Source organism: Oryx dammah, unplaced genomic scaffold (genome assembly GCF_014754425.2).
Source record: "Oryx dammah isolate SB20612 unplaced genomic scaffold, SCBI_Odam_1.1 HiC_scaffold_18, whole genome shotgun sequence".
In the NCBI taxonomy this organism is placed as follows: domain Eukaryota; kingdom Metazoa; phylum Chordata; class Mammalia; order Artiodactyla; family Bovidae; genus Oryx; species Oryx dammah.
Window position 1 is genome coordinate 9,211,685 of NW_024070202.1, and position 12,379 is coordinate 9,224,063.

Genomic DNA, 12,379 nt, shown 5'->3' on the forward strand with positions numbered 1-12,379 from the left:
TTTTTAATAAAAAATACAAAGGATGATAGTTACTCAAAAGAACACGTGTACTAAGTCACTCAGTTGTGTCTAACTCTGTGCGGCCCCACGGAATGTAGCCCGCCAGGCTCCTCTGTCCATGGGATTCTCCAGGCAAGAACACTGGAGTGGCCTGCCACGCCCGCCTCCAGGGGATCTTCCATAACCAGGGATCAAGCCCACGTCTCTTCTGACTCCTGCAGCGGCAGGCAGGTTCTTTACCACTAGAGCCACCTGGAAAGCCCTAAAAAAAACATAGAAAGTGTTAAAATAAGTGTCTAATGAAGTTTAAGCCAAACAAGGCCATTTACCCTGTAGCTCCTCCTTTAACATCTCTGGTACTCTTAACTATGAACTAGAGGAAATTAACTAGTTCCTAGACAACATTTTTGGTTCCTTCCAGCTCCATGATCTGGAAAAAAAAAAAAGTCTTTTTAACTCTTACTGCTCTTCCGAGCCTCCTCTCCAGTAAACTCCCCTGTCCAGTGGAAGATAAAACAAGCTCAAGAATTTCAAAAGGAGAGGTCAGGACGAATGGAGGAAGTAGCATCAATATACATGCACTCCCACGTGCAAAGCAGAGAACTGGTGAGAAGCTGCTGTGTAGCACACGGAGCCCAGTCTGGCACTCTGTGATGACCTGGAGGGACAGGATGGGCGGGGGGCAGGGAGGCTCAAGAGAGAGGGGATATGTGTGTACTTATAGCTGAGTCACACTGCTGTCCAGCAGAAACCAACAAAACATCGTAAAGCAATTTTCCTCCAATTAAAAAAAAAAGTAAAAGAAAGTCAAAAGAACAACTTTTGAAGCAGTACAATGTGACCTACCATGAGGGACAGAACTGCCTTCTGCCAGACTCCCTGTGCCCCACCCCCTTGGGGAGAAGAGGAAGCGCTTGGAGTGATGGTGGATGTCTAATGCATGTGATGCTTCTTGGGAAGTAATACAGCAGAATAAATTCATGTTTCCTAAGCCCGGGCACCACGAATGACCTCGAGAGAACAGAACATAAGACGGAGACATCTTTACACGAGCGAAGTGGCAGAAGAAACACGGCTTGATAAAGTTTCTAAGCATGGGATGCTATCAGCAGAAGAAAGAGCATCAGGGCGGGAAGCTGGAGAAAAGGGTCCCTGGGAGACTTGTGGAACGGGATGCTGGGGGAGAAAATGAACGGCTAGGAACCGTCAGTGCTCAAAGGACCTGAGAGAGCACCTGTGCTTCCCAACCTCCTGTTCAATATCATTTTTCATGAATTATTGCCGACACACACACAGACACACACACTCTCATTCACATATGATACCTCTTGTACAGCACATTATGATACTGGTTGCATTTTCTTTTACAAATACTAGAAATCCAGAAATGGTTTAAGACAAATGTGCACTTTAAAAATTTACCGTATCCATGAATATTTGAAAAATAATAACATATGTATCTGAGACAAATACACGTCATTTTGCTTCAACAGGCAAAGACAGAACAGCACACTCTTTAGAGACGCCAGCATATGTGATGATGAGACTCACAGGGCCCTGTCAGTGTGCAGTATAAGTGACGCTCACCTTAAGTAGTGCCCTTTCGCTGTTTAGTTGCTAAGTCATGTCTGACTCTTTGTGACCCCACGGATTGCAGCCTGCCCCTCCTCTGTCCATGGTATTTCCCAGGCAAGAATACTGGAGTGAGTGGCCATTTCTTACTCCATGGGATCTTCCCGACCCAGGGACTGAACCCGTGTCTCTTGTGTCTCCTGCATTGGCAGGCTGCTTCTTTACCACTGAGCCACTCTTTACATCTAGACTATAGGTTTTTTGTTTCTTTAAATATTCATTTTTTAATTTATTATCTGGCTATGTCAGATCTTAGTTGCATTATCCAGGATCTTCCTGTGAGGCGAATGGACATGAGTTATGGCAAGGGGGCTTAGCTGCTCTGCCTCATGTGGGATCTAATCCCCGACCAGGGATCAAACTAGAGTTGCAAGGCAGATTCTTTACCACTGGACGGCCAGGGAAGTACTGTCTAGACTAATGTTTAAGCTTCCCAATGACACTGCCCCAGGTTCCTCCTCCTCAGTCATCCTGAAGCCACCGGCTGAATCACTTCAAATCTCGGAAAAACTCTGGGGCTCTAAGATCCATCCTATGCATTATATGAGAATGAAGAATTGTACTTCTAGTTGAGTTTCCCGCTTCATGATTTATTAACAAATGATTTATGAATGAGGGTTTTGTGTTCAGTCATCTCAACTCTTGGCAGGTTGGTGGTCTGATCCATTCTCAGGAATTAGATGATCAATTCAACTGTGTAGATCTGGTGACCAAGTTGATTAGACAGCAAATGATCAGGCCAAATATAAATTACCATTTAGTATCAACTACTATGACAATTTTAAAATGGAGTTGACATCAAATGTTTAATAAAGTGTTCAGTCAGTATAGAAAAGAACACAACAGTTATTCTCTAGCATCAGACTCACCTGGATGTCAGACTCAGGAAGACCTCGGTGGGGCAAGAGAATTTGAATTTTTAACAAGTTCCCAAGGGCTGCTGCTAGCTCAGAGATCACACTTTGAGGAGCACTGCTGTTTAAAAAAGAAAAGAAAAGGCTATATTTTCGTTGAATTTAACATATCAAACAGATATGAATTATAACAATATTGTTCAGCCACCCCTGAAGCCACTCCCCGCTCATGTGGGCAAAAGTCAGCCTCCACAGCTCCCTACTGTCTGTATAATTTAGCCCAAATGTCTTCAGTTCAGTTCAGTTCAGCCAGTCAGTCGTGTCTGACTCTTTGTGACCCCTTGGACTGCAGCACACCAGGCCTCCCTGTCCATCACCAACTCCCGGAGCTTACTCAAACTCATGTCCATTGAGTCAGTGATGCCATCCAACCATCTCATCCTGTCATCCCTTCTCTTCCCACCTTCAATCTTTCCCAGCATCAGGGTCTTTTCCAATGAGTCAGTTCTTTGTATCAGGTGACCAAAGCCTTGGAGTTTCAGCCTCAGCATCAGTCCTTCCAATGAACATTCAGGACTGATTTCCTTTAGGATGGATTGGTTGGATCTCCTTGCAGTCCAAGGGACTCTCAAGAGTCTTCTCCAACACCACAGTTCAAAAGCATCAATTCTTCAGTGCTCAGCTTTCTTTATAGTCCAACTCTCACACCCATACATAACTACTGGAAAAATCATAACTTTGACTAGAGTATGGGCTAACATTTTCTCCTGCCATAATATCTCAACCACACCCACCCCGTCTCCCCCTTTGGCAATTTAAGCACTTTGGAGCTCCTGTCTCTTGCATCTTCCATCCATCTCACCATCAGATCCCTCCCCATCTTTTCTACTGGCTGGGAGCTTTCCCGTGTTCTTCGAGCTTGTGTGTGTTTAGTTGCTCAGTCGTGTCTGACTCTTTGTGACCCCATGGACTGTAGCCCCCCCCGCCCCGCCCCAGGCCACTCTGTTCATGGAATTCTCCAGGGAAGAATACTGGAGTGGGTTGCCATGCCCTCCTCCAGGGGATCTTCCCCATCCAGGGATGGAACCCAGGTCTCCTGCAGGGCAGGCAGATTCTTTACCATCTGAGTCACCAGGAAAGCCCCTCCTTCAGCTTAGGGATGTGCATTAAGGGACCTGATCTTCCTCTCTGTGCCCTGCTGCACTCTGCTACCTGTAAGGCTAGGCCAGGTCTTGTCTATCTGTGTATTCTACTACCTAACAGTGCTTCTAGGACAATAGGAGCTTGGTAAGTATTTATTAAACAAATGAATGGATAAACAAAAGACAGAAAATAACTGTAGAAAAGGATCCCAAGAGACAGTCTAATCATAGGCCCACAAATCCTAGGTAGAATTAATAATACGGTGGCATTTTATTGATAAAATGAGTCACTGGTTAGTCCATTACTTGAAAATATCTTACAGGAAAACAACAAGGCTGTAAGTGGGCTGAACTGTTTTGTTTTTTTGAGCTGACATCCCGCTGTTCTGCATCTGAGTGGCAGACCGTTCTGCAGCCCAACCCAACTGGCCCAGGTCTGACCCTTGCACACTTCCCCCGGAGCCGTGGGCGTACCGGCCTTTGGAAGCCTCCCTGAAGCTCCCCGGGGTCCAGGCTGCCCCCAAGCGCAGCTCTGCCCTGAACTCCCTCTGGAGTCTCAGGCATCCAGGACTGTCTCCTCCTTCAGAGACTGGTCGGGCTCTGAAGTTTTTCTCTCGAAATATTTAATGGGTAGTTTCCCTTTGCTTCTGTTTCTGGATTGATAAAAAGGAGAAAAAAGGAATTTGACTACAGAAAAGAGAGTAACAGCGGACTGTAGATCTGGCTTTACTTTTTAAATGCTATCGAAGTTTGTGTTTGGTTGTGGTGGTTTTTCTTCATCTGACTGCGACCTGGCGAACTTCTCGGGGGAAATGGCGCGCCCGAAGCCCGCCAAGCCCAGCCTGAGAGCTCTAGGATTTGAGAGTAATATTTTAAATAAAACCTCGACAGATACAAACTCGAAGGAAGCCGTGCGTTCCTTAAGTCAAAGGAATCCGTTTGGATCGAGGTGCTCGGTCTGCTGTTTGTAACCAGCGTTCAGAGCAGGATTTTTAAACACGAAAATGGATAAAAGAAAAGCTAAATCGCGCGATCGGCCGACTCCTATTCATTATCTCCAGCAGCATATGGGACCATTCTCCTACTTGTCCGCGCCCTTTCTTCCGCAAAAGCAAATGCAACCAAGCCTGTCCCGCTTCATAGCAAACCCACTCTTTGTGCCCGAGCGGTGCCTCGGCCACCGCTCCCCCTCCCGCCTCCTCCTTCTCCCGCCCGCCGCCGACTTTCGCTCTAGGAAGCAGGCGGCGGGCGCCCTTTGCGCCGGGAAGCCAGTGCAGCGATTGGGCGACGATCCCTGAGCCTCCAGTTCCGCGTCGGTTTCAAGGCTCCTCCCTTCTGGTGAAAGACAGACTGCGGGGCGCCTGGAAACCGGTCGGAGGGCGCGCGAGGGAGAGGAGAGCGAGCGAGTTGAGGGATTGACACAAATGGTCAGGCGGCGGCGGCGGAGGAGGAGGCGGAGGCTCGGGGGGGAGCCGAGACTGCTGGGTTGCCGAGAGTTGCGCGCTCTACCCGGCCGCCGCCACTAGCGCGGCGCCGCTTGCCAGGAGCCAGCTAGCCGAGGGCCAGGAAGGCGGGACGCGACCCTCGGCGCGCCCGAGCCACCCGGGCTCTCCCCGCAGCCCGCGCTTCATGAATCGCAAGTTTCCGCGGCGGCGGCGGCTGCGGGACGCGGAGCGGGAGCCGGGGGAGCGGGCCGAGCACGGCTCGGGCTCGACGGAGGGCACCGGCGGGGAGGAGATCGCCCCGGCAGCAGGGGGAGCATCCTCCCGCCGCGAGACAGCCAGCCTCAGCCGAGCGGCGCCGAGAAAGGAGCCGAGAAAGTATGGCTGAGGAGGCGCCTAAGAAGTCCCGAGCCTCCGGGGGAGGCGGCGGCGGCGCGAGCTGGGAACTTTGCGCCGGGGCGCTCCGCACTGTACAGGCGGCGGAGGGGAGCGGGGACGCGGGTAGCCGCAGCCGCCCCCCGGCCGACTCCCGGCGCTTGGCACGCCGGCTGCTACTACTGCTTTGGCTGCTGGAGGCTCCGCTGCTGCTGGGGGTCCGGGCGCAGGCGGCCGGCCAGGGGCCCGGGCCGGGGCAGCAGCCCCCGCCGCCTCAGCAGCAGCAGAGCGGGCAGCAGTACAACGGCGAGCGGGGCATCTCTATACCGGACCACGGTTACTGCCAGCCCATTTCCATCCCGCTGTGCACCGACATCGCGTACAATCAGACCATCATGCCCAACCTGCTGGGCCACACGAACCAGGAGGACGCGGGCCTCGAGGTGCACCAGTTCTACCCGCTGGTGAAGGTGCAGTGCTCCGCCGAGCTCAAGTTTTTCCTGTGCTCCATGTACGCGCCCGTGTGCACCGTGCTGGAGCAGGCTCTGCCGCCCTGCCGCTCGCTGTGCGAGCGCGCGCGCCAGGGCTGCGAGGCGCTCATGAACAAGTTCGGCTTCCAGTGGCCCGACACGCTCAAGTGCGAGAAGTTCCCGGTGCACGGCGCCGGCGAGCTGTGCGTGGGCCAGAACACGTCGGACAAGGGCACCCCGACGCCCTCGCTGCTGCCCGAGTTCTGGACTAGCAACCCCCAGCACGGCGGCGGAGGGCACCGGGGCGGCGGCTTCGCGGGGGGCGCCGGCGCTTCGGAGCGAGGCAAGTTCTCGTGCCCGCGCGCCCTCAAGGTGCCCTCCTACCTCAACTACCACTTCCTGGGGGAGAAGGACTGCGGCGCCCCCTGCGAGCCGACCAAGGTGTATGGGCTCATGTACTTCGGGCCAGAGGAGCTGCGCTTCTCACGCACCTGGATTGGCATCTGGTCCGTGCTGTGCTGCGCCTCCACGCTCTTCACCGTGCTCACCTACCTGGTGGACATGCGGCGCTTCAGCTACCCCGAGCGGCCCATCATCTTCCTGTCGGGCTGCTACACGGCAGTGGCCGTGGCCTACATCGCCGGCTTCCTGCTGGAGGACCGGGTGGTGTGCAACGACAAGTTCGCGGAGGACGGGGCGCGCACCGTGGCGCAGGGCACCAAGAAGGAGGGCTGCACTATTCTCTTCATGATGCTGTACTTCTTCAGCATGGCCAGCTCCATCTGGTGGGTGATCCTGTCGCTCACCTGGTTCCTGGCAGCCGGCATGAAGTGGGGCCACGAAGCTATCGAGGCGAACTCGCAGTATTTTCACCTGGCCGCCTGGGCCGTGCCGGCCATCAAGACCATCACCATTCTGGCGCTGGGCCAGGTGGACGGCGATGTGCTAAGCGGGGTGTGCTTCGTGGGGCTCAACAACGTGGACGCTCTGCGCGGCTTCGTGCTGGCTCCCCTCTTCGTGTACCTGTTCATCGGCACGTCGTTCCTCCTGGCCGGCTTCGTGTCCCTCTTCCGCATTCGCACCATCATGAAGCACGACGGCACCAAGACCGAGAAGCTGGAGAAACTCATGGTGCGCATCGGCGTCTTCAGCGTTCTCTACACCGTGCCGGCCACCATCGTCATCGCCTGCTACTTCTACGAGCAGGCCTTCCGGGACCAGTGGGAGCGCAGCTGGGTGGCCCAGAGCTGCAAGAGCTATGCCATCCCCTGCCCCCACCTCCAGGCGGGCGGCGCCCCGCCGCACCCGCCCATGAGCCCCGACTTCACAGTCTTCATGATCAAGTACCTTATGACCCTCATCGTGGGCATCACGTCAGGCTTCTGGATCTGGTCCGGCAAGACCCTCAACTCCTGGAGGAAGTTCTACACTCGGCTTACCAACAGCAAACAGGGGGAGACCACCGTCTGAGACTCGGGACTCAGCCGGTCGCCAGCCCTCGGCCTGGTCCCAGCCTCCCTGGCCCTATGGAATCCTGGCCAAGTCTGGCTACTCTCCCTAGCCATTCACTGCTTTTAACAAGGCTCCTGCAAAAGCTTCTGTCCCCGGGGTCACAGGGACCCGAGGTCCCAACTGCCAGAGGCGGAGGGGGGGATGGACAGACCTTTCTTGCTCTGGTACCAGGACTGTATGCTTTTATGACTTGTAAATAGCCTGTGTAAGATTTTTGTAAGTATATTTGTATTTAAATGACCGGTCACGCGTTTTTCTTTTACTCTCCTTGTTTGTTTGTTTAATTTTAATTATTTCGGGCGGTTTGACCATTTTTCCTTCTAGCCCTTTTCAGAGCAGCACAGAGAAAACCATAGCGCAGCGTTCGGAGCTTCTGCGGGTGCTGGCGCGCCCCTCCCTGCAGCGGGTGGGGAGCGCCTGGGCCGCGCCGCCTGGGTCTCTACCCCGCTCCTCTTTCTGCTCCCTCCCTCACCTTCCTTGCTGGGGTCGGGACTCTTTCGGGTACAGAAATCCATAAAGCTTCCACATCGGAAGGTGGGCCCGGGCCGATCCCAAATCTGCTCTTGTCCGGAGACAGATAGCCAAGACGGGCCCTTAGACTATCCGAAGCTGAAATTTTCACTGTCCAGAACCTTCCCCGGCTTCTAGGAGGCCTACGGATGTGGGCAGGGGCAGCCCCGGGCTCCTTGGCTCAGGCCTTCAACGCCCAGACACTCCCTCCTTCCAACTAAGTTGGTTAGAGGGTGAGTGGGGTAACCAATGCCAAACTTTTTTAAGTCTCATTTTTGGTGGATGAGCTCATTTCATTCTCTAGCGTCTAAAACCTGGTATGGGTTTGGCCAGCGTCATGGAAAGATGTGGTTACTGAGATTTGGGGAAGAGGCATGGAGCTTTGTGTGGGTGGGGAGAGACAATTCTAATTGCATACGGATGCCTGGCAAACTGCCTCTTAAGATTGAGAGCACCCCTGTTTAGATTTACCTTTCTGAAAAGTGGAAACACTAGGTCACCTGGAAAGCTTTGTTAAGGAGCTGATGATCTTGCTTTCCTTAACAGGAGAGCAAGACGGTAAACTGAATATGAAGACTTGAAGGAGATTTCAGTGTAATGGATGTCCTCAAAATGAAGTGGTACTTTCTTATTTCAATCAAATAATAATTAGACATATGTCAGAAAGTTTAAAATGTACATTGTACACTTGTACATTGTAACATATTATTATCATTATTCAACAACACATTCTGAGGGAGGAACAATCCACATCACTAATAATAACCTGGTAAGATTCCAGGAAGTAAAGGAGGTGGAATAATTGATGGGATTAGCCACCGAAATAAACAAAATATGGGCATGTATGCTAAAGGGAGAATGTGTGCTACAGGTCTACTGCACTAAATCCTGTGTGTTCCTTTTTGGATTTACAGAAATGTGCCCAATGTAATCTTTCAAAGCCATTGAAAAATATTCACTTTAGTTCTCTGTGAAAAAGAGGAGAAAAGCAATCTTCCTGATTGTATTGTTTTAAACTTTTAAGAGTTTTATCAAAATGCCCGTACTTAGGACATAAATCTATGTCTGTCATACCCTAAAATGACAATGCTCGTTGAATTTGGTATGCATTTATTCTGTTCACTATCACAAAATCATCTATATTTATAGAGGAATAGAAGTTTATATATATATATAATACCATATTTTTAATTTCACAAATAAAAAAAATCAAAGTTTTGTACAAAATTCTATGATTTTTGCGCCTGAAAATAATAGAGCTGGAACTGTCTGCACTATGCACTAGCTGTCTTTACATTTTATAGTGTCTGTAGGCAAACCGACAGTATATAAATTCAGGAATTCAGTGAAAAAGTCTATCATTAAACCTTCAGACCAATCTTTCCAAAAAATTAACTGACTTCCATTGTAGTGATTGATGATGTGAAGTCCCTTGAAAAGATCTGTTTCCATGACAGTAACAATATAACAGAAGTTTACAAATTATTTCCTTACCTACAGAAGATTATTAAAAAGAAAACTCTAATTTTATTATAGCTTTTTTTCTGTAAAGAATAAATTTACATAACTTTCTATAATATGGAGGTTGATTTTTAAATCATCAGCCATCATCTTTGTTACAATTTTTATGAGGTATTATATTTGGATGTTCTAAAACCATAAACAGGCAATCAATAAATGGTTAACTGTGTGTAGATAAGCATTTCAAGCAGCAGTTAGGTGGATAAGGCTGTTTTGTTTTTTGTTTCTGAAGACCCATTTTTATATTGTTCAAAGAACTTGCCCTAGAGGAATTATCTGGTTGGTCTACTCTTAGAATTTCTATAAATGTATAATATGTATAATATGTAAATAAGCATATATCTATGTCTATGTATAAAATATACACATATACACACAGATTTTTATAAATTAAAGATACAAAGTTTACTTATATATTTTACAATATGGAAATAAGGTTATGAGAAAAGGAGAATGCCAGATGGAAAACCTCAAATACCTTTGGAAAATAAGTCTCTTATCCCTTTATGCACTAAAAATACCTATATTAAATTTTCCCATGAAAACATTTTGTGATAAAATGACAAGGGGCTGAAAAGAAGACCTTTAATACAATAGAGTTAGTTTCATGGTTGTAAGCCAGTTGTAACATAAGTCATCATCATCATTTTAAGGCAGATAACAAAATTAAATAAGTGAAAATAAGAGCATTCAATGTCAATTACCAAGGTGCAATTTTATGTTTCTTTTTCTTTGTTACACTAATCTAGTATTAGACGACATTGAAGAAGGTTTTATTGTATAGGCACACAAAAAATAACAATGCTTAGGCTAAGTTAAAAACATCTCACTAGATAATTCAACAGATAATTTCTGGAAAAAAAATTAAGATTATTAGTCTCTATCCAAATAATAAATATAAAGCATTCTTATTATGGGTATCCTTAAAATGATGTAACTAAATTTAATGCAGACAGGTTTTATAATGCTAGCTTTAAGCAATTTTAAAAGACATTTTTAAGTCACCACCAGGCTTTGTTTTTAGAAAACAACTTTTAAATTGTGTAGCATATAAAAAAGCTAGTGTATTCTTTTGTTTCTTGTAACAGTGATGGCAAAATAAGACTTGCCTGAAAAACCATAAAGCTACTGGGAATATGGTCCCATTAATATGCTGTTTCCATGACAAGCCCTATTTTCAGATTATTTGGTTTGCCTATTTTATTTTTTTAAGCCAGCTATCAATTGGAGTCAATTTTCCCCTTTACGGTTTGTGTGCTTGGTTCAGCTTTTGTAGTAAATCTATGCATAGTATGAAAGCTTTCTAATGCTCTGTTTAAAAAAAAAAAAAAGCCAGTTTTTCTTACATTTTGTGAGGGGCAGAAAGTCATATTTTTAATCTCAAAGCCAGTCAGTGTCAAACATATGCAAAACAGCTGGATTGGATTTTTCAGTCTGTCTGAGGCAGTCACTTGTTAGCCTGAGCTGGTCTTGGTTCTTTTGTCTCAGCACTGAAGCCTTCCGCTGCAGTTGCATCATTCTCAAAGTCAAGCAGTGAACTAGGAAAGGAGACCACGGTGAGGAGTTGGTGGCCAATTTAAAAAAATGCCTAAACCACAAACCATTTCAGGACTTGAGTGACTTCAGATCACTTTCCGTGATACCATGTTTCGATCCTGGTACACATTTATTTTTTAAAAGGATGTCATATTTTCAGTGTGTATTTGTGTTCATCTTCAGCTGCTCTTGCGTTTATTACTTTCTCATCCATCTGTTGGCTATAAGCCGGATTTTATGTAATGTACATGCAATTAATTGAAACCAGTGTTATGGCACTGGATAGCTCTGATACATTTTTTATAATGTTCTGTGTAACTGGGGCCTAAGAGATAATCAAAATGTGATCATTACATATGTCTTGAGGTGGACACTAGTAATATTGTCAATCAATACTTCATGGAAAATATTAATACAAACATAAAAGTCTTGCAGGATTAAGCTGTAGAAATCAAAATAGGATGTGGACTACATAGAAGAGTTCCCCTGTTACATTACTAGAAAGGAATTGCGATACAACCTTAAATTCAAGACTTATTTTAAGACCCTTACATTTGAAATGGGGTCTTACGAGGGAAGTGCCAAACATAATAAGGCTAATTCTGGTGACTACTAGTATTTATATCTATATTTTGAACTGTTGGCAGATACCTTTAGAATTTGAGAAACAGGTTTTGAGTTTCATGACTCAGAATTCTGCAAAACTTCTGGGGCTTAAATATTTCTATTCAGTTTGATCATAACTTTGACAATGGATGGATAAAACCATAGCTATAGTGACAAAACAAATTATTGGTAACCTGGTGATAAAAAGAGAGACTCCAGACTAATTTTCTTAAGTTTTATCATGATCTGTGGCGACACGTGTCTCTACTCCATTACAGAATCAAGTTCCTATTTAATAACACTTCCAGTGGGGACTTTGGTTTATAAGTTGGTTTGGGAGCCTAATAACGGATCAGGTAAAAGGATTTATCACAGACATCTTTCTCATGTAATGGATAGGATCAAGTATAATCTATATCTTACAATGAACATATAATAAATATTCTGAAGGTTATCATCGGTTTTCTAAGTCAAGCTGATTCTTAAAATTGTTTGAAAAGATAATATAACATTTTCCAAAAGCAGTTTCTCTAAATAATTCCTTTTAAGATAGTGATATTCTAAAAAGGTATAATTTTGAGTGATAAAAATAACACTGAATTTTCTAAAGGAATCATTAATACACTAGTTGAATGTCATATTTATATAATTAATAATCCTAAAAGCAAAGTACTAGAATAGCATTGATTTGCACATTTTAAACACGCATGCTACTTTTTAAATCAATTTGCTTGAAGACAATTTTTAGCTTTTAAAATTGGTATTTTATCTTTATATTT

General features: G+C 46.5%; 1 protein-coding gene across 1 annotated transcript; it reads left to right on the forward strand.

The window, feature by feature from the left end:
- The first annotated feature begins 4,990 nt into the window (after nt 1-4,990).
- Nucleotides 4,991-12,054, forward strand: FZD1 (frizzled class receptor 1). Its single transcript, XM_040260251.1, has one exon. It carries the CDS (start codon nt 5,451-5,453, stop codon nt 7,383-7,385), a length of 1,935 nt encoding a protein of 644 aa, XP_040116185.1. The 5' UTR covers nt 4,991-5,450; the 3' UTR covers nt 7,386-12,054.
- Nucleotides 12,055-12,379: the final 325 nt, after the last annotated feature.

Excerpts from the sequence above, each read along its gene's own strand:
- FZD1 (XM_040260251.1), top strand. The coding sequence starts at position 5,451 with ATGGCTGAGGAGGCGCCTAAGAAGTCCCGAGCCTCCGGGGGAGGCGGC.